Genomic DNA, 20915 nt, shown 5'->3' with positions numbered 1-20915 from the left:
GACAGATACTTAGACTGATCGATGCTAATAGCTTTTATTGATACAAGTTATAGTTCACTACATCGCTAGTTACTATGCTAAATTACGACAATATCTCCATTTCTGCGAGATCGTCAAATTACTATATTAAGCATGACGTGTTGTTTGCTTTTCCTACAAGACCAACTGGTCAGTTCTACTATCTAAACCTTTGTTGGTGTTTATTTTAATTAGTTAATATTACATTAGTGACTTCAGTGAACTCGTTTCATTTCAAATAGACTTTCTATAGACTTACTTTTTAAATTAGCCTTTAGTTACCTACATCTAAACGATTGTAAAACAACGCTCGCTGCTTTTTTTTAAATGGTTGAAACATGTGAATATGGATGACTATGTTATGAATTTTGATATACAATTATAATATTACGTATACTTATAGCCCATCTTATATTAAAAATTAGAGGCGAAGATGTAAAAGATAGAATCAGTGAATGTTGTAAAGTTTTTTTTTACAAAAATCTTAGAGTGTACATTTTTTTTTTCAGATTGGAGAATGAATAGAAGGATAAAGGATGTCTGATATTGTTTTATAATCACAGGTATGCAGTTAAAAAATAATGCATTTCCTTCTTAGTATCCTTAATCATGCAGTATATTTTGTAAGTCAGAGGTTAAAAGCCAAATAGCTTTGAGAAAATAGCATTATATACTTTGCTTATTAATGTGTTTCATAATAATTCAAAATCTCTTTTATTCCCATTAGTAGGTAATTATAACGCGCGAGTACGAAATATTTTTAAATAATTGAACACTTTCATAGTGTTTGTTTTATTATTAAGATTATGTCTTATGAGTATAATGTTATAGACTGAAGTTGTTAAATCTCCACATCAAACTACTACTCCCGCCATCTTCTATAGAGTAGAATCTGAAAGGTTTTGGAATGCTGTGTTTAGTGACATCTAACGTGAGATAGTTTAGTTAAACATAAGGTCCACAGATTAGCGAAATGACATTTATTACAAATTCAAAAAGATTTTGTTTTTACACAGATTATATACAGATTTGAAAAACGACATTCCTTTTAATGTGATTGTGAAATGTGACATGACCACAATAAAAATAAGTTTTTTTGTGAAGTATACAGTATAAACCGCAGAAGTAAATCCTTATTCCTTACTACTGTTTTATTTTTGTAAATGCCCGTTAGGCACCCAGTGGCTCTTTGTAGAAATAAAGCCAATTTTGATGTGCTTGGTCTTTTAACTAAACGCCATGTAAGTAAATTGCTATTGTAATATTTTATAGTTAAAAGTGTATAGTAATGGCCAAGTGTAATATTTTATAAATATTAAATCTATGAAAGTACCGTCTTATTAACTTATATTTTAGGAGTTACGTAAATCTCGCAACCTTAGCAGACCATAAACGACAAGAAATGGAAGATAGAATTCACATGTTTACAACAAAATGTGACAACACCATTAGGAATTTGGAATATTTAAAAAAACGGGTATGTCTTGTAAAGCACTAATTTATTTTAAGTGGCATACTAATATTTAACTATTATATCCTATTCTAGGCTCAAAGATTAATTACACAACTAAATTGTGATCACATGGAGCTGAAAGATCGTTTTTTAAATAGTGTTAAGACATTAGAAGAATATTCATATTTAATAAATGATATTAATATAGCTGTAGAAGAATTACGTAAGTAAAAGTTTGTATTTCACATTTTTTAAATTCTATATTCAGTATATTAAATCAACCGCTGTAAAGATAAAGGTTGTGTGGAAAAAAACATTAAATAATTAAGCTCAATTTCTATACATACCAATAATGAAGGTTAACATTGTGTTGAAATCAGAAGCATATCACCCAAAAACTTTTGTGCCTCCACGGAGAGACATAACTGATCATCTACTTGAAATTGTTATAGAAATCTGAAGTAAATACCAACTGTAGTAAAAGTGATCTTGGATCAAGCACTAAAGAGACCTTTTACCAATATCATTAATGTCATTAATTTAATAATACTACATGATGTTTGAATTATATTTTAATAGCTACTTAAAAACAAGTTATGGTTTTAGTTAATCCCACCAATCGGGCTGCACATCCAGGTTATGGTTTGGTAAATACAAATACCTCCTTGTTACGTCCATCAATCTCACCATTCAATATAACAGATACATTGTCTGAACCTGTGCCATCAACTTCAAAAACTTGTTTAAATCCTCAAGACTGGTCAAAGAAAAAAAACATACCAAAAGACCAGCTTTTAATTTCCTTTTCTACTGAGACGTTGGGAGAAATAATATCACCTGAAGAAAAACAATGTAATAGTCAGACTATTACCGAAGGTGTAAAAAATATTACTTTTGAAGGTAAGGAAAATATTGTTTATATATAGCATTTTTAATCTGCTTAAAAGTTTAATTTATCATTATCTTAGTATTTTATTTATGGAGTATATGGTGGACAAGTCCTTACTACAAACACTCAAATTATTTATGAACATATTAAATAAATTTGAAGGTTCTAAATATACATTTAATATAAACTAAATAAAGATATCCTTTATTTATAGAAAATAGAAAAATGACTTAAGAAATTGCAGTATGAAGTATTATTAAATTAAAAAATTTCTCTTATTTCTGTGTTTCTTGTGGCTTCCAATGCTTTTTTTTTCTCAATGTTCCTGTGTTAAGTGTAGAATTACACATAGGCTCTCCATGGTTTTTAAATCTTTGCTTTGATTTGTATTTCTATTTAGTGTTTTCTTTTAGGATGATGGGTTTAAAGTTACCTTCTTTTGGTTGATTTTGGTATATTTCTTTATGCTTTGTATCTAAAGTTGGAGGCCACAGGGTCCACCACCTGGCTTGGGGGAAGTATTTGGTTTTACATATGCCTGATTAATTGTTGTTGTTTTGTCTCCGTTTTCCTCATTGTAAGGAACTGAACTTTTATTTCATACTCCAATGGAGAGCACCTGTTTTACCTGCATACTTTTGATTGATAAGATTAAATTTGTATTTTCAGAAGGTGAAAATGTGAAATTGCCTGCACAAACAGTGTTGCAATTGGATTATGAATATCCCGCTGTATTATTACATGTTGATGGAACATCATTTTGGGTGACTACTGAAAATATCGATGAAGCATTTAAGTAAGTATAGAAGCAACTGATCACAACATCCGGTGTGATAAATCTATGGGTAGTGGTAGGAAGCGAGGATGAGAGACTTTGAGGGCACTTTAATTGCTTGATATTTTAGTTCTAGATATGTTACTCGTTTTTGTTTCTATGTCAACTACATACAAAATTTTTGCCAAAAATAATAAAAAAATCTTTCAGATTAATGACAGACATGACAGAGTACTATACGCAGTACAAGGTACAATTTTCACTTGACCAAATGGCACCTTTGTGTGCCGTGTATGATGAATCCAATTCATATACCAGAGGACTCTACATACAACTCAGTGAAGTATGTTATTTTTTATAAGACAGTAATAGTGAGAGAAAGAAGTTATACTGCTGCCCATGGGCACACGTTGCCAGGAGACTCGCGAGTCCGTTGGCGGATCTTTAAGATTGATTTTGTTTTATGCGAAAATAGCAGATCAGGTTTAACACATATTAATTATAATAATATCTAACTAATACGAGTTAGATTTAACTGGAGAAGCATAGTTGTGTATCCTTATTTATTTATTTATTGTGTTCGAGCAGAGATTTATGCTGGAACTTTGATTGCAATGATTTGAAAAACTTAACCGCTTGGCCGGTCTGCTAGTATTTTTATATAATTATATATAGCTAGCTAGCAGACCGGCCAAGCGTTGCTGTGGCTAAGATTTTTGTAGTAAACTATTCAAGGGAAACGGTAGGAGAACTTATGTGAAAGGTAGATAGCTTATGTGAAACGTTAGTACTTTTAAGCGCCATCTGTTAGAATTGTATGAAATAATAAACAAATATTTGCAAAAAAATTATATAGCGGGTATAAATTGAGATGTAAGCTATCCTATCTTTTAAGTTGGATCAAACTACACACGGTGTGCAAATTTGATTGATATCGGTTTGGTAGTTTAGGAGTCTATAGCGGACAAACGACGTGACACGTAATTTTTATATTTTAAGATTGATAAGATTGGGATCGGATAGAAAACACCATAGATTTCTTTTTGAAATCAACGAGGAATTTAATAATTAGGTACGCTAACACTAAAAGGTTAGGTACCCTAAACGCAAATTACGCTTAGAAATACACTTTAACCATACTCAAAATACGGTCATTAATTACTTTAATTACGCGCACTTCACACAGTAGTTTATCAATTGTCTTCACTATTTGCACTTTATCTCTTCGATGGAAATCTCTCGGAAACGAACTCGAAACAGAATAAATTGGTTGCGTTTCGGCCCGCTTTCGTAAACGATGTTCGAGAACTTTCTGGACCGGAGTGGTACTTAGTTGCTAATGTTCTATGCTTTACGCACAATTCTAGAACGTACGCACTCTTTACCTCTTTCGCACATCGCTCCGTCCTTGTCTCACGGTGTCCTAGAATGATCAGTTCAGTCTAAAAATAACTTCATCAAAGGTATAAGGTATAACCAGTCCTGAAAACGCCTGAAAACTGGATTCCTGAAATGAGTACCAATCTACACTTGCTTGCTTGCTTCTAAGAAAGCCTGAAAAAGCCTGAGAGCAATGTTTTGCTAATTACAATTTTCTGGAATGTGATAGAGGCTCTACCTTATATCGTCTGAAACGGCCATAACTCACATTTCAGCTAGCTGAAAACGTCTCTAAAATGTGGAAAATCACGAAACGTTTCAGTCAACTCGTCTTCGTAACGATATTTAATAATTTTGAAATCCATATCTGACCAACAAAATTCGTCAATCAATTAAAAAATATATGTTGGATTTTAATGTATGTACGTGTGTATGTATTGTAATACCTTACCTATAAGATCAGGTCATAAGTGCGTGTTAATTTTTCAGGAGGACATCCGCTATGCCCAAGTGCATCTAGTAGACTATGGGGAAACAAGATTAGTACCGACCAGTTGGCTTCAGCCTCTGATGCGTCAATTCTGTAGCTTGCCACCATTTGCCCGATGCTGCCAGCTCGCTGGGGTGAGTTTAGTCATTTTTTATAGGGCTCTCGTTAAAGTTAAGTTAAACATTAGTATAAGCGATCTATTCCGGGCAACCCTAGTCAGAAAAATAACAAAAAACGTTTGGAAAATCCAAAAGTGCACGCCTCATAGCGGTCATTTACATTTAAAAAAAAATTCTAAAACTGAAGTTTAAAAAAAAAAATTACAAAAAAAAATAAGGTGAGGAAAAAAATATACTAAAATAAATGTATATATAGATATACAAATACACAGTCGTATTTTAGTTTTTTACAAATTATATTTAAACGACAGTACTTAGAACGCTAATATTAACTAGGAATCAGCCCAGGGTATAACTTTATATAATAAGAAAAAAAGTAATCTGGTACGATAAATTTTTCGACCAATTTCTCTGCCACATATATGGATCCTTAAACACAGACTGACGGACGTCCAAGAATGATTGATTTTAATGTTATTATTTACTATGTTAAACAAAATAATTGTTCATAAAAAATACCATATGTGCTTGATAGATTATTTAACTCGATTTTAGTGCACTCATATTATCCTGTAAGTGTTATATTAGTGAGAAAAAAGTCATTCAAGTTTCGAAAGACTGGGTTATTTGACATGTCGAGAGTAGAGCACTGCGAGGCGTGCAAAAAGGGCTGTAAAAGCGGTTTACGGACGATATAACGTTACAACATTGATGAAATGATTGCATACCCACTTAAGTCTTCGAGTGGAAGAGAGATAGATGCGAGCGTAACGGGACAATGAGTCATGCTTTTTCGTGTATGCCGGCGTACTCAGCCGGCGTACATCGATTTATTAGACGTTGTCGCGTCAAAAAATAAATATTAAGGGTTAAAGTACAATAAGTGCATAAACAAAATCAACAAGAATAAAATAACAACACTAAAAAATTAAACATTTACCCAACTTAAGCCAAAATATCAAATAATAAATAATAGTTTTAAAAAACAAAAAAACACGCTTTTAAAGGACATCAAACTAAAAAGTGAAAAATAATTCCTAATTTAGGCTGAAAATGGTAATGAACAAAAAATATTGGTATTATTGTGAAAAAGCGTGGGGCGCTCTGTGCCATATTTTTCGTCTATCGAGCAACCCACGCTTTTTCACGATAAAACCAGAATTTTTTGTTCATTACCATTTTCAGCCTAAATTATGTGATGTTCTTTAAAAGCGTGTTTTTTTCGTTTTTTTAAACTATTATTTATTTTTTAGTTAAATTTTTCTTCATTTTTTTTTCGGATTATTGCATTGTCATCGATCTTTGACAGGTGCGCAAAGTTTGAATTAAATCTGTCCGTTAAAAGTGGGTCAAAATCGAGTCCGAAGGAGTCGGTTACATACATACATACATACATACAGGTGAAGCTAATATAAAGTGTGTAAAAATAGACTATACTTTACGTATGAAAATTTCAGGTGGAGGTAGATTGTGACGATCCAGTGGCGGTTGGAAAGGTTGAAAAAATTATGAAATCGCATCTTGGAAGGAATTGCACAATCTATGTTGATGATAAGTAAGTCTTAAGGACCTATATCGCCTGACTCCAAAAAAGTACATTGTTTCTTTCCAGTTTTCGTCATCATTTCTTGTGGAAAAAAATATATGGTGGAGTTGAGTAGTTTATGTATCCATTTTGAACGATCGATACACGGTTTAAATAACTTCGCTTGATAGAAAAAAAATCCAAACAGCCAATTTTTGACAATTTGAATTCATTTTTTGACGAAAATGTAAGAAGAACATGATTAATTAATTACAATCTTAACTAAAATTATATTTTTGGTTGATGCTATCTATTTCAGGAAAGTATAATTATGTAAGCGAGTATTATTAACATTTTATAAATAATTTCATGTTTTGCAAAAATTCTGAAAAAAAATTACAGTATATAAGTCAAAAATGTGAAATCGTAAACTCTTGATGTCCACTTCTGAAATGCGTGAATACTCAGATCTTAAACTACTAAACTATTTCTGAAATTTCCACTGTTGTCTTAGAATATACCGTACTCAGAAATATTATAATGATGACGTGTCCTAAACACGTGCTTGAGAGATTATCTTACTCAAATAATATATAATTCCATTATACACCGATAATCTTTTTGAAAGTGGGTTATTAAAATATGAAATTGAATAAAATTAACGATTCTGTGTATGGGCAATCAACACTCGCTCGTACTGTGAAGAAAGATTGTGAGGAAACCGGGATAACTCAGACCAAACAAAAATGTATCGCGTGTCAGGCAAAGAAGGCTGATCACCAGTGACGTCACAATAGGGTGGCAGGGCTGGCAAAATGCCACGGGCCCCTGCCCAAGAGATATTATGTTTATATGGATGAATACAAAGTCTCCAATACGCATTGGGCTAGCGTTGGGACTACAGACCATTCCCTCTCGCCTAGAGAAGAGGCCTATGGGCATTAGTGGGACATATACAACTTGTAATTGAGTACGCTGAAAATCTCGAAGTTTATTAATATTAAACCGAGTACAACGTGACGATCAAAGGAGTTTGCCACGGGCCGCAGATGGTATAGTTACGTCAGTGCTGATCACCTATTTGCCTTTTTGAATAAACCAATAGTTAAGAATCAGATACAAAAACCAGACCTAAAAGGATGTAGCTTAACAAATTACATTGTTTTCAGCAATTCCGATACCCTGGGCGTTTACGTATTTTTGGAAAATGGAGAAAAAATCAACGACATAGTTCTTAAGGCAATTTCAGACAATAGTAAGGCAAACATTATTACTTAAATATGTTAAAATTCATCTGAAATCCCTTTTTTATTTTAAAGTTTTTTTGCATAGTTCTTGTTGATGGGAGGAACTTGAAACAAAGCACGATCACGAGTCTGGTAGGCAGGAACTTGGAAGTGCAATTTTTCAAGAACTGAGCTGCTATTAATTTTATTTGAAATGATGTCATGTAGCATTATATCGTATTGTTTTCGTCGAGAGTTATTTAGCTAGGACATAATTATGAGGTTGAGTCTATTTAAAGTCTTTCGCAGATTTACTGCAATTTAGTACACCCCTCCTCTTGTCAGAAGTAAGCAAAGCTCTCAAAATTCTTAATTAAGTAGCAGTAGTAAGAATCGTCTAAAATGCATTTTATTTTCAAGCATAGACAATATCTGGGTAATATGTGTATAAAAGTAAATAATAATAATACTTGACACATGTCGTCGCCTGTTTCGAATTCTTGCAGAATCCCAAAATGAATTCCAATTATTGAGTTCTTCAATTTAATTATTCAGTTCTAATTCAGACAAAACATTAGAGTCGGGGTCGGCAAGTAGTGTGGTTCAGATACTGTGGGAATTTCAACATTGTACAGAAACACAACTGATAACTTAGTTATAAATTTTGTCGTGGACGGTTAACAGTGTATTTTTGTAAATAACTAAATAAAATCTGAATTATAAAAAGACCTAAAATATTTGGCGGTCTGAGCTTCGACCTTTCTCGGTCCGTCTGTTGCTGACCGTTGCTTTAGAGAAACACTCTTTTCAGCAAATAACAGCCAAGAACCGGATAGTCCGGAAGGATTTCCAGGTCTTACCGAAGAAAACTGTGACATAACACAAATACCGGAATACGAAGATCCAGTGATCGCTGTTACGGTTAGTACACCTTGTTTAACCGACTCAAAAAAAAGTTTATCAATCGATGTGTCAGGCATAGTTCCGTCCGTGTATTATCAACAATTATATTATACCCTTTACGCTACATAGATAGAAACATAATGTATATATTGATTTTTTGAAGTTATACTTCTTTAGGCGCGTTATGAAAAATTAATGAGAGTGAAATTTTACGATGCGCGCGCACCGTTACACAAAATTATCAGTATGAAGTTAGTGGCGCATGTTGGCACGCACACCGCCTCTGTCCGCTGTGTATTTATATTTATAATATTTATAAACAAGCTTTGAGTTTCTACATTTAAAACACGTGTTTTCATTTTGTTTTCATTATGTAAGTGCGAATTTTATATGTGCGTCCGAATTATAATCAGAAGTGATTTAAATTGAATATTTAAATCAATATTATTATTTTTTTTTTATAGACAATTCACACCAATTGACCGAGTCCCATGCTAAGCTGGTGAAGCTTATGTTATGGGTACTAGGCAACGGATATACATACATATTATAGATAGATAGACATATAAATACATATTAAAACACCCAAGACCTAAGCACAACACCAAATGCTCATCACATCGATGTTCGTCTCAGCCGGGGATCGAACCCGGGACCCATGGAATCGCAGTCAGGGGTACTAACCACTAGACCAATGAGTCGTCATATATCAATTAATATTAGGAAATAATAATAAATGTAAATATAATGTTAATAAATATATATTTATTTAATTTTTCAAATGTAAACTGAGCTTTATTGACTATAATGACTCCTTTTCCAATCTTTGATTATTTAATTGTAATTAATTATTTGCATGCAATCAAAAACTATTTTTAATTATGCCAAAGAAGTATAACTTCTTACGCGCGTACATAAGTACACGCACGCATGTGTCTAGTACCTAGGACTAGTGTTAGTCGTATCTAGGACGCGATCATAGTGCCATAAATATATTAAAATACAAATAATGGACCTTTACCTTTACTTTTTTAAGTGGTAATTATTTATTTGTGATCGCTCTCGTTTTGGGTTTATAATCAGAAAAATTCATTAAAAGCTTTTGTTGTTAAAATATTGTATTATAAAATAAAAATCTTTAAATTTAAAGTAAACTAATTTATATACCGTTATATATTTTAGATTTTAATTTTCATAAATAAATGATTACTTAAATACTTGTAATCCTACTGCGGTAATGCGTAACTGATTTTTGTTTATTAAAGGGCTACCATAACCGAGATGAAGCCGAGATTTGCAAGCACTACAAGGGAGGCCCTGAAAAGACATGCTTCAAGGGGAAACGGTGCACAAAGAAACACGTTGTCAAACACCCAGGTCATTGACCCTTGAAATTATAGTATTCTTAAATGCAAAAATCTAGTAGCGCTACAACCCTGTATCTGTCTTTATTTTTTTTTAATAACCAAATAACCTTCCGTGCCTGTCACTGATTTTTGAGTGATTCTAAAATGACAATCAAACATAAATCTGTCAAAATTCTGCTGTCAACTACGTATAGATATTGATGACACTATCTGGTCAATATATTCTAGAAGCCTTGTTGTATGTACAAAAAAAATAAACGATTTTAAAACAAATGCTGACTTTCACCAGTATAATACGCGAAATAGAACTAATTTGTGTATACGACCAACCAGGCTCCAGAAGATAAACCACTCCCTATATGGAAATTGTATTCGTTTTTACACGCTTTATATTAGCTTCACTTGTATGTATGTATGTAACCGACTCCTTCGGACTCGATTTTGACCCACTTTTAACGGACAGATTTAATTCAAACTTTGTACACTTATAAAGAATCAGCGACAATATAATAATTTCATAGGTTTATCTCGAAAAAACAATGATTTTTTTTTAAGTCCACAAAGCAATACGATTAAATTGAGACAACACGTATTGCTGCTAGGACTAAAAAGTGGAAAGTAAATATAGTTTAAAAAAACTATAAAACACGCTTTTAAAGCACATCAGACTAAAAAGTGAAAAATAAAAGCGTGGGGCGCGCGTGTGCCATATTTTTCGTCTATCGAGCAACCCACGCTTTTTCACAATAATACCAGTATTTTTTGTTCATTACCATTTTCAGCCTAAATTAGGAATTATTTTTCACTTTTTAGTTTGATGTGCTTTAAAAGCGTGTTTTATAGTTTTTTTAACTATATTTATTTTACAACAAACTCCCAAGCGAAATTAGACAATTATCACTAATAAATTCAAAGCCCTCGATAAACGTAAATCAATCAATAAAGCTGTTTATAAATTTGATGAATACTTAAATGATCCTAATCCTTGGGATTGATTTGCTCGAATTCAAACAATTTGTAAGACAATACTTGGCGATTAAAAATATTGGCGGAAAGTTTCTTGCCCGCTCTACGCCCTTGACTTGCGAACTGGTAGTGAATGTAAATTTACAATTAATTTAACTTCTTTTTTGACGTTCATAAGTGAACTTGTTTACCTATATGAATAAGGATATTTTGAATTTGACAGCTCTTCAAAAATTACCTCTTTACCTCCCTAAAATGTACAGTCTAATGGATTATTATACAGATGGCTGGACGTTGGACCGTGTGTTCGTACCGGCCAATCTAAAGTCTTTGCCGTTGCCCGCCGCTGGAACCTTTGTACGAGTGGTCGTATCGCATGTCCCGCATTTTGATCATTTCTTCGTACAAATGATAAACGACACCAAAGGTAAAAAATATTATATTATTTACTTAAATTAACGATCTACTTGACAATGATATTTTTTGTTAAAAAATCTTTATTAAAGGGAGCGTTCAAGTATTACGTAACGCGTTTTGGGAGGGGGGGGGGGTCCTTTTGTAAAACGTTACGATGCGGGGCGGGGATTGGATTACGCGTTATTGTTAATATTATTTTCGACTTACACCACAAAATAGTAACTAAAGAGGTGGTCACGAAACGTTTTACTATACTTGAATACAGTACTGTACTAGGGTACTGAAAAACGTTACGGCGAGATACATGGGGGGTCAATAATCTCCAAAAATTGCGTTACGTAATACTTGAACGCTCCCAAACCACAAAAAGGGGTTAGATTTTTTAAAGTGCACTAGGATGCCATGTCTCGTAGGCGGCTAGTGTCTTCCATTTGACATATTAATGGTACTTGACATATTAATTTCTTAATAACACTTTCATTTTATAATTAATCTATTGTTGCACAAGAAGAATATTTTCCATTCCAGCATAGGACGGTTGAGATGATTGTTAGTGAATGTATGGTTAAAGATTAAAGGGCCTTCGAACGAAAAAGCGTTGGGCGAAGAAGTGTGAATTTTGGGTAGCCTATAATAATAATAATTTATTGCAAGAATATGGTACAAAAATGTGTAAGGTGGTACAATCGTAAGTTCGCATATTCTGCCACATACAATGGCGCGCAAATTGGTTTTTAAAGGAATTTTACATTTTACTTTATTAGTCATATGAATTGGTCATTCTTATATCAGATGTGGTCTGTATATCAGATTTTTCTTGTGTTATTCAAAGGATTTGAAATGGCTTATAAAATAACTCGTTGGCCTATAAAAAAAATAAGGTTTTCATGCCAAAAAAGAAACATCTCAACTCGGCCGGTTACTTGAGTTGGTAAACTAATAGGCAGGCAACGGACTTGCAAAGCCTCTGATAAAATTCCAGGGCTCTATTCGCAGCGCACAGTCTCTCATTTATATATTTCACGGTTACTAGTACTATATATCATACAACAATATTTAAACTCTACAGTGTACATATTAAAACAACTAGTTGATCTGTGCAGTTCTTAGGGTAGGAAATTAAACACTCCAATAATGACTTGATTCACTATAATTCACTTCTTTCACTTCACTGACTTTACATAAACTGTATAAGTTTAACGTTAAACAAAGGAATGCCCATGCGCATGTGCCACAACTTGTTTTAAAATCTATTCCCTACTCCGACTCGATCATCCTACTTCGTTCGACGTCATTTCGTCATCAACCGATCGAGTCAAATCTTAAGAATTCTTAAGAGTATGTTTTATAAAATTGTTAAGAATTTAATTAAATAAATATTAATAGCTAATAATATGTTTTGCAGGTAGTAGTAATTCGTTCCATACGTTACTTATAGGTGACATTTTTCTATGTATTTTAGATATAACGGAGAAAGAGTTCCAACCGCTGACTTCTTTGTCAGCTCTTGTACAGGATATGAACTGTGCAGCTACCATATCCTCATATAGACCACTTAAGGTAATATTCTTTCAGAATTTTATTTTTAAATTTTAATAATAATAGCCAGTACTTCATCGAACCCCGAAGTAATACTACCTTAGCTTTCTGTTTCGTGGTTTTTGAAGAGAAACTTCTTTATCGGGGTTGGAAAAAAATTTAGTGTAACATTTTTTCGTTACGCGTCACATTTTTCCGTTACGCGCCATCTTTTGAAGTGAAACTTCTTTATCGACGTATGGGAGAAATTTTGTAGCAGGTTACGCGCCATGTTGCTTTTTGAAGTCAAACTTCTTTATCGGCGTTGGAAAAAAAAATGTGTTACACACATTTGTCACATTTTTCGGTTACGCGCCATCTTTTTCTTGTCCCTACCACGGTTGATCCGAAGAGATTCGAAGCCATTAGTAACAAAAATATATAATAACGATGACAATGATAGTAATACTAATAATTCTATTACAATTAATGAAATTCTGTAATAATCTTAGTACTACATAGTAGTACAGTAATAAGTTAAAATGAAATAATTGTATTTGTATTCATGTCTATGATAATAAAAGCCTTTTGTTAAACTTTATCTAATTTAACTTTATTTAACCAATTTCGTTAAGTTGCATATAGATCATTTTTCGAAAAATAAGGTCATAAAGAAGTTTCACTTCTTACGTGTGTACACCTAGTACACGCACACATTTTTTTTTTCTTAAATCAAGTAGGTCGCATATGCCGTTAACTTTTTAGTTCTAGGACGTGCCAATTTCCACACGATGCGCGAGTGTTAAATGCTCATATAAAGACCGAGTGCACAGTCGGGGTTCGTATCTAAGACCTCTGGTCTGAATATGGCACGCTGAAGCTACAAGGCCGACTAGCGTATACAAAAATATTTAAAATGCTATGGTAGAAATGGCTGACTTTGGGTATAGCGACTGTTTTTAATGAATAATTTATAACAAATTCCTATAAATCCCATTAAAAGAATGGAGTGCCCCTATTTACGACACTGCTCCGACATCTCCGCAGGGCTTTGTACCTGATAGTTTTTATTTAACTACTTTTTCCTTATTTTTACTAATTCTCTAACATAGATCTTAAGAAACTATTGTTACTAACTCACTAATCAATCAATGGACTGTATTTGTCTGATTAATAAAAATTATTATTATTATTATTATTAAGATGTTGTGACCGGAGTCGGCCGCCAAAGACACAAAGAGCTTTCTTATCTGTTTACAATCATTATTATGATTGCCATTGTCATTATAATTTAATAACATCAATCATTAATGTTGCTAGATCTATAAATTAACGACTATTCAATCAATGGTCGATAATAATAATGGCTCCATAGTCATTTTTATTTGTACTATAAACTATCAAAAAATCTATTAATATTGGCAAATCAAATAAACCATATGATGGTTTTGAACTAATTTGACTTTGATGTTGTTAAATAATAACGAAAATGACAGCTGATACGAGCGCCATTGCTCCGACATATACAGGGTGGTCAAAAAGTCGTGGATGAAACACAAATAGGGGATAGATGAGGTCATCAGCTGCAAAAAATTGTTCTACGGGAGGTCTCTAAGCTCAAACCCTGCAAAGTTATAATTTATTTTGCGTTTTTATAAAAAAATTACTTTTTTTACTAATTCTTATTAAAATTCGAAAATATCTACATCCTATACCTTTTTCATAATATCCACTAGATTGGTACTGATGAGTTCTTGCGTTAGACATACTATTTTTAGTTGCTTATTGAGTGTATCGAAGATAATATTAAGTTATACGATATAAAAAAAATTCAAATCATAACTTTTTGTTTGCTTCGTACCCCACTGTGAAAAAAAATTACTCTACCGATAAGTGATATTCTGACTAGCAACTCCTACTCAAAACGACGTCCGTCCTATAACGACGAAATCAGGGTTATACCCGAATACCACTATATTCATTGCTAAACTCGAGACTGGCATGATATGGATACCCCTGTATACCCATCCCGGGGACATCCATGGGCTCTGACTTGTCACTCGAGCACAGATTGCAGCTGAAAAAAAATGTTGCCTCAGAATTATCAAATATGTCAGTAAGATCAACAGCACATGTGGTGATGCGGGTCCAACCAGTATATGAAATATAACCGGAGTAATCATCACCAGACATAGCTGAACTTAATAAAATCAATTTCTAGGCAAGGGGAGAACAGACTCCCTGCTTTAGCTTCTCCAATGGATATGCCTGATAGCGTGTTTAGTAGGCTATATAAAAAAAATGTGTGCGTGTACTAGGTGTACACACGTAAGAAGTGAAACTTCTTTATGACCTTATTTTTCGAAAAATGATCTACTATATGCAACTTTACAGAAATTGGTTAAATAAAGTTAAATTAGATAAAGTTTAACAAAAGGCTTTTATTATCATAGACATGAATACAAATACAATTATTTCATTTTAACTTATTACTGTACTACTGTGTAGTACTAAGATTATTACAGAATTTCATTAATTGTAATAGAATTATTAGTATTACTATCATTGTTATCGTTATTATATATTTTTGTTACTAATGGCTTCGAATCTCTTCGGATCAACCGTGGTAGGGACAAGAAAAAGATGGCGCGTAACCGAAAAATGTGACAAATGTGTGTAAATTTTTTTCCAACGCCGATAAAGAAGTTTAACTTCAAAAAGCAACATGGCGCGTAACCTGCTACAAAATTTCTCCCATACGTCGATAAAGAAGTTTCACTTCAAAAGATGGCGCGTAACGGAAAAATGTGACGCGTAACGAAAAAATGTTACACTAAATTTTTTTCCAACCCCGATAAAGAAGTTTCACTTCAAAAATATTAATTGCAAATACTCGTATTTTTATATGACAAAAGATAAATGATCTTTTCTGTTTAAAAAGCTGATAGAAATAGTTATTTCGATGACATATTGAGCAATTTTTCCATTAATGACAATGCAATATATTATTATTTTAGATGATACCAGCCCCGGGAGAGTTGGTAGCTTCTTTATATCCCATGGATGGGAAATGGTACCGCGCGAAGGTTCTTACTTCTACTAAAGCTGATCGAAAAGTCGAGGTGAGATATTCAGAACCTATTTATAGCAATTAGCAAAGCACTATACGCACGGTACGCACAACGGACCAACCACGAGTCTAATTGCGGAGAAAGGAGTCCTTCTACCCTCTAGCAAAGCACTAGGGATGTGACATTCTGCATAAAAAATCGATTTTTTATTAATCGATTATTTTTTTAGCATGATTAATCGATTAATAAATTATAATTAGATTTTTCTTTAAAAAAAATAATCGATTTTTTTTTATTAATCGATTTTTTCCAATTTTTTTAATTAATTTCAAAATAAACACCCTATTTTTTTTATTTTTCATGGTTTTTTAAAATTAAAAATAAACGATAGAAATTATAAACACAAATTAACGTTTAAGAATAATCAAAATCGAAATTAACTTAATCTCGTTTTGATAGATTTTGATAAATGCCTTTGTCTTTTTAATTGTATGTAGTCTTGTGCTGCTGAATAAATTTATTTTACTTTAAAATTATAGTGTTCCATTCAAACTTGAGTTTTTGTAAAATAAACTGCTTTTATCATCCTTTTGATGTTTTACAAAAAAACATCAATGTATCGAGTATACATCTTCAAAGAATCGGATTCAATGTATCGCATTGTAAATATCGTTGTGTATCGAATATCCCTAATAGTTCGAGGTCCGGGTTATAAAAGACCAGACATAATATCGGGAAGTGGCAGATAAAAAATCGATTATGATTGATTTTCAATTATTAAAATAATCGATTTTTTTAATAATCGATTATTTTTTCACATCCCTACAAAGCACTAAATAAACTTAAATCTTTAATCAAAATCAATTTGAATGATTATAGAAATTGCTTGGCGGTTGCCAAATAAAAACAATTGTGTGAAGTGATTTTTATTTAAATCAAGAACAATTATGTTAATTTATTTTACCTAAAACCGTAAAATAAATTGTTTTAGTTAATATCATATAATAACCTAACCTGTATCAATACTTGTTTACCGTACTGCTAACACTATTTTTTATGGACCAATCAAAAATAAAATAAATCAGTGGTGCTACATCCTGTTTGGTAGGTCTGGGCCACAGATGTTTGTATCTGTTTCATGATCATTTGCCAATCTAATAGGCAAGTAGGTGATCAGCCACCTGTGCCTGACACACGCCGTCAACATTGTCGAGTTGACTAAGGCGAGCCGGTTTCCTCACGATGTGTTTTTTTTTAATATTTCAATTCAAGTGGGTATCCAAGTACACTTTTGAATCGTCAAGTTAAATTAATCGTAAATTTACATTTACTACCAGTTCGCAAGTCAAGGGCGTAGAGCGGGTAATAAGAACCGGCAAGAAACTTTCCGCCACTCTTTTTAATCGCCAAGTATTGTCATACAAATTGTTTGAACTGGAGCAAATCAATCCCAAGGATTAGGATCATTTAAGTAGTCCTCAAATTTATAAAAAGCTTTGTTCTGCTTTTTCCTTCACAGCTAATTTTAAATGCCCACATAGAAAGAAAGTCCATTGGTGTACAGCCGGGGATCGAACCTACGACCTCAGCCACTAGGCCAACACTGCTCTTTATTGGACAGACAAAACTAAAATGCTTCAAGATCAAATTGTTTTATATTTCATTAATATGCACAATTATTCGTCGATATACATTTTCTAAATAAATTCCTTAATTTTAGATAAAATACGTGGACTACGGAAACGTAATGTGGGTGGACGAAGAATTATTAAGCGAACTTCATTCCCGATTTTGCGTTTTGCCAACTCAGGCTATTCTATGTATTTTGGCTGGCGTTACTATGAGAAATCAGGCGGCCACCAATCTCATAGCTGCACGAAATGCCCTCATCGATCTAATACAGGACAAGAGGTTCGATGCAGAAGTCATGTGAGTATTATTGTAGAAAAAGGGTAGTTACAAAAATTAAAATAAATGTGGGTACATTTTAATTTTAAAAAAGTCGAATATAGCAAACTTATTTAGCCTGGACTGTCGAAGTTGTTAAAAATACTGTGTACCCTTCACGGGTAACGGCGTCCTCCAGCTTTTTCCACATATTTTTATCCATGTCTTTCTTTCGCCATATGCTTCTATCCACTTTTTTTAGGGCGCCCTCTACCTCTTGGTTGTTTCCATATTTGTCTTTAAGTAAAGTCCACCTTTTTTATCTGTGCATCTGTTTTAGGGGATGTTAGGCATCTATAACTTTTGTTTTTCGTCTTATTTTTTATGTATGTCATTAGTATCTCACTAACAAAAACGATTCACTTTGCTATATTTGTCGCAGTAAAGTAGTTAAATCATAGTGTTAATTGAATCTCTAGACAGTTAATTAAAGATCGATATTCAATCAAGTCGCTAAAGTTCCGTCAGACTAGTGACTGAACGAAACGTTTAACGAGTTTCCTAAACGTTCCTAGACCACAAGACGCATTTCAACTTTGGTAGGGTGACCAAGATATTTGATTGAAAAAAATATTCGTATATATTTTCCTTAATAATATTTCATTATTTAGGAAAATAAAGAGCCAATAAAAATATTTTTTCAATTTTATGTTTCTAACACAAAAATTGTATGAGCGAAACAAGGCATACAAAAAGGAACTATCATTTAACTAGATCAAGATTCACTTAACTCTCTGATTTAAATACTTTATTGCGACATACACATTACGTATCTACCAATTTTGTTCATTTTTGCAGCCAGAATTAAAATCAAACACGCCTAATAAAGCGTTGCGTCTAATAATAATATTTTAACATCCCCGTAAGCAAAAAGTATTCTGAAATTAAGGAACAGATTCAAAAAAATTGTATGGTTTAAATTCAGTGAATTTTTTGTTGATAGAAGCTATTCTTGTTTTTACAGCGCCACTGATTACGATAGTATAACAGTCGCTTTATACGACGAGAAAGGCAACAACATTGCCGACCTCCTAGCCTTACAAAAAGTTGTTGAACGCCAGGAATACAAAATTGACTACAGTTTAACGGACGGCCGTCGTGTCATAATTCCTTCCTAGGTTTATGCCTCCGATTAAATCAGTAATAGTTTGTAATCGCTACATATTACTTGTATTCGAATAAAAACTAGTTATTTTATTTTTGTTAACTACATGAAACTTGTAGCTCTCCCGTGCTTTTGATAAAGTGAGCGATCTCTCCCAAACTCTTGCTGTTATATTTTTTTGTGTTGCCCATATGTTTATTTCAATTAATCAAGACGACGTAGCCACTATGACGCGTGAATCCTATCTCAAGTCGCAATCTCGTCTAAAATGTCAAACTTTGACAGTTCATGAAACTAGATTTAAGTTTGACTGATGTTCTAGAATAAGCAGTATTTCATACAAGAAATTGATATAGACGTATTTTACAATAGCGTTAATGATGTCGTTTAATGTTCTTCCTACTCATTGAACTATTTTTACTTCAAGTAAATTTATTGACTGTATGCAATAAATGCAGGAAATTAATATCTCATACAGTGAAAAAATCGCACGCTTAAAGTAAATCACATTACGCCCTAATAAATTATTATGTTAACATACAGAAATCTGTGGCGTAATGTTCTTGCTGGATTTTCCTCATTTAATACTTTGTCAAAGACAATATAGAGCTTGTGTTTTTTTTTAATTTGTGATAAGTACTTATTTTGCTTAGCGGCTGTGATAATGTAGTCCGTATGAGTGAATGTTATGGTCGTTTACAAAATTTATGATAGTATAGTGCTATAAGCTGAACGTATTTTTAATTCTTGCTATGTTGATATCTGATTGATATGTTTTAATATGAATGTCAGTATTATAACACAACGGAAATGGTACATCCAATTCTCGACTATTTTTGTCTTTACCATCCTTAAAAATGTAATTAATAAATATTTTACCAGTCGGTTGATTAAATGTAAGCTGTCAAAGTGACATTAGAGGACCTCATATATATAGTAAAAAAAAACGTTTTTTCTATGAGACTGGCAACTATAAGAGTATAAACATTTTTTGAAAGGGTTATTTTAAGTTTATAATTTTAAATTAGTGTAAAAGTAATTATAAGTCTCAATTTTTGATAAAATAACTGGAGGCAATGCTGTTGCATATCTTACAACTGTTTTTTATTGAAAAGTCAATCAGTCAGCCGAACAGATGCAGAAATGTGTCTACCTCATGCCTTTGACTTATATAGAGCCAAAGTAACTCATAGATTTTAAAACAATTAAGCAAATTGAATATTTCTGCATTTGTTGACTTTGTTTTACTAGCTACGTTCATCTCAACTATTGCCATTACTTGTCATGAGTGTTAACGCGAAATCGATATAATAAAATTATAAAAACTGTTATAAATAATAAGGCAGTTATATAACATTAGATAAGTACAATTTCGAATACCAAGTCAAATATTCACTTATAGGATAAATCAAAATAAGTTAATGTATCATATCAAAGTGTAGTTAAGCAGATATTTTGTAGCTATTCGTTTCCCTTTTACGAATTATATTTCAAGCCCAATAGTTACTATTGGCTAGATATAGATCCGGAAAAGTTTTTACTTCCTAAAAATATGTGTGCAAAGTTGAAGTTGCCCACCACTTATTATAGTAGTTATATTTGTTTTTTTTTATTTATCACAATAAAATTGTGACCTTTTTCACTGTATAAGCTTTTTTGCTATTAGTCCAACAAAATATGTTAGAGGAATGCTATAGAAAGTAATTCTATGTCGGTAAAAGTGTTGCCATAATAAAAACAAATAAA

At 32.6% G+C, this 20915-nt stretch overlaps 1 protein-coding gene across 2 annotated transcripts; it reads left to right on the top strand.

The window, feature by feature from the left end:
- Positions 1 to 1110: 1110 nt before the first annotated feature.
- On the top strand, positions 1111 to 20403 carry LOC125056587 (tudor domain-containing protein 1-like). Of its 2 annotated transcripts, XM_047659763.1 has the most exons (16): positions 1111 to 1259; positions 1375 to 1495; positions 1565 to 1694; positions 2078 to 2371; positions 3030 to 3156; positions 3346 to 3478; positions 5005 to 5139; positions 6582 to 6679; positions 7819 to 7904; positions 8687 to 8796; positions 10044 to 10155; positions 11395 to 11538; positions 12991 to 13088; positions 16064 to 16168; positions 17838 to 18046; positions 19029 to 20403. In XM_047659763.1, coding segments are annotated over exons 1-16 (2058 nt in total). In that variant the 5' UTR covers positions 1111 to 1257; the 3' UTR covers positions 19183 to 20403. The 2 variants fall into 2 exon arrangements, with proteins under 2 accessions (XP_047515719.1, XP_047515720.1); XM_047659764.1 differs by lacking the exon at positions 2078 to 2371.
- Positions 20404 to 20915: the final 512 nt, after the last annotated feature.

The sequence above is a fragment of the Pieris napi genome, chromosome 15 (genome assembly GCF_905475465.1).
Source record: "Pieris napi chromosome 15, ilPieNapi1.2, whole genome shotgun sequence".
Lineage (NCBI taxonomy): Eukaryota > Metazoa > Arthropoda > Insecta > Lepidoptera > Pieridae > Pieris > Pieris napi.
The sequence above is the reverse complement of the archived record's forward strand: the minus strand, read 5'-3'. Positions and strand labels throughout refer to the sequence as shown.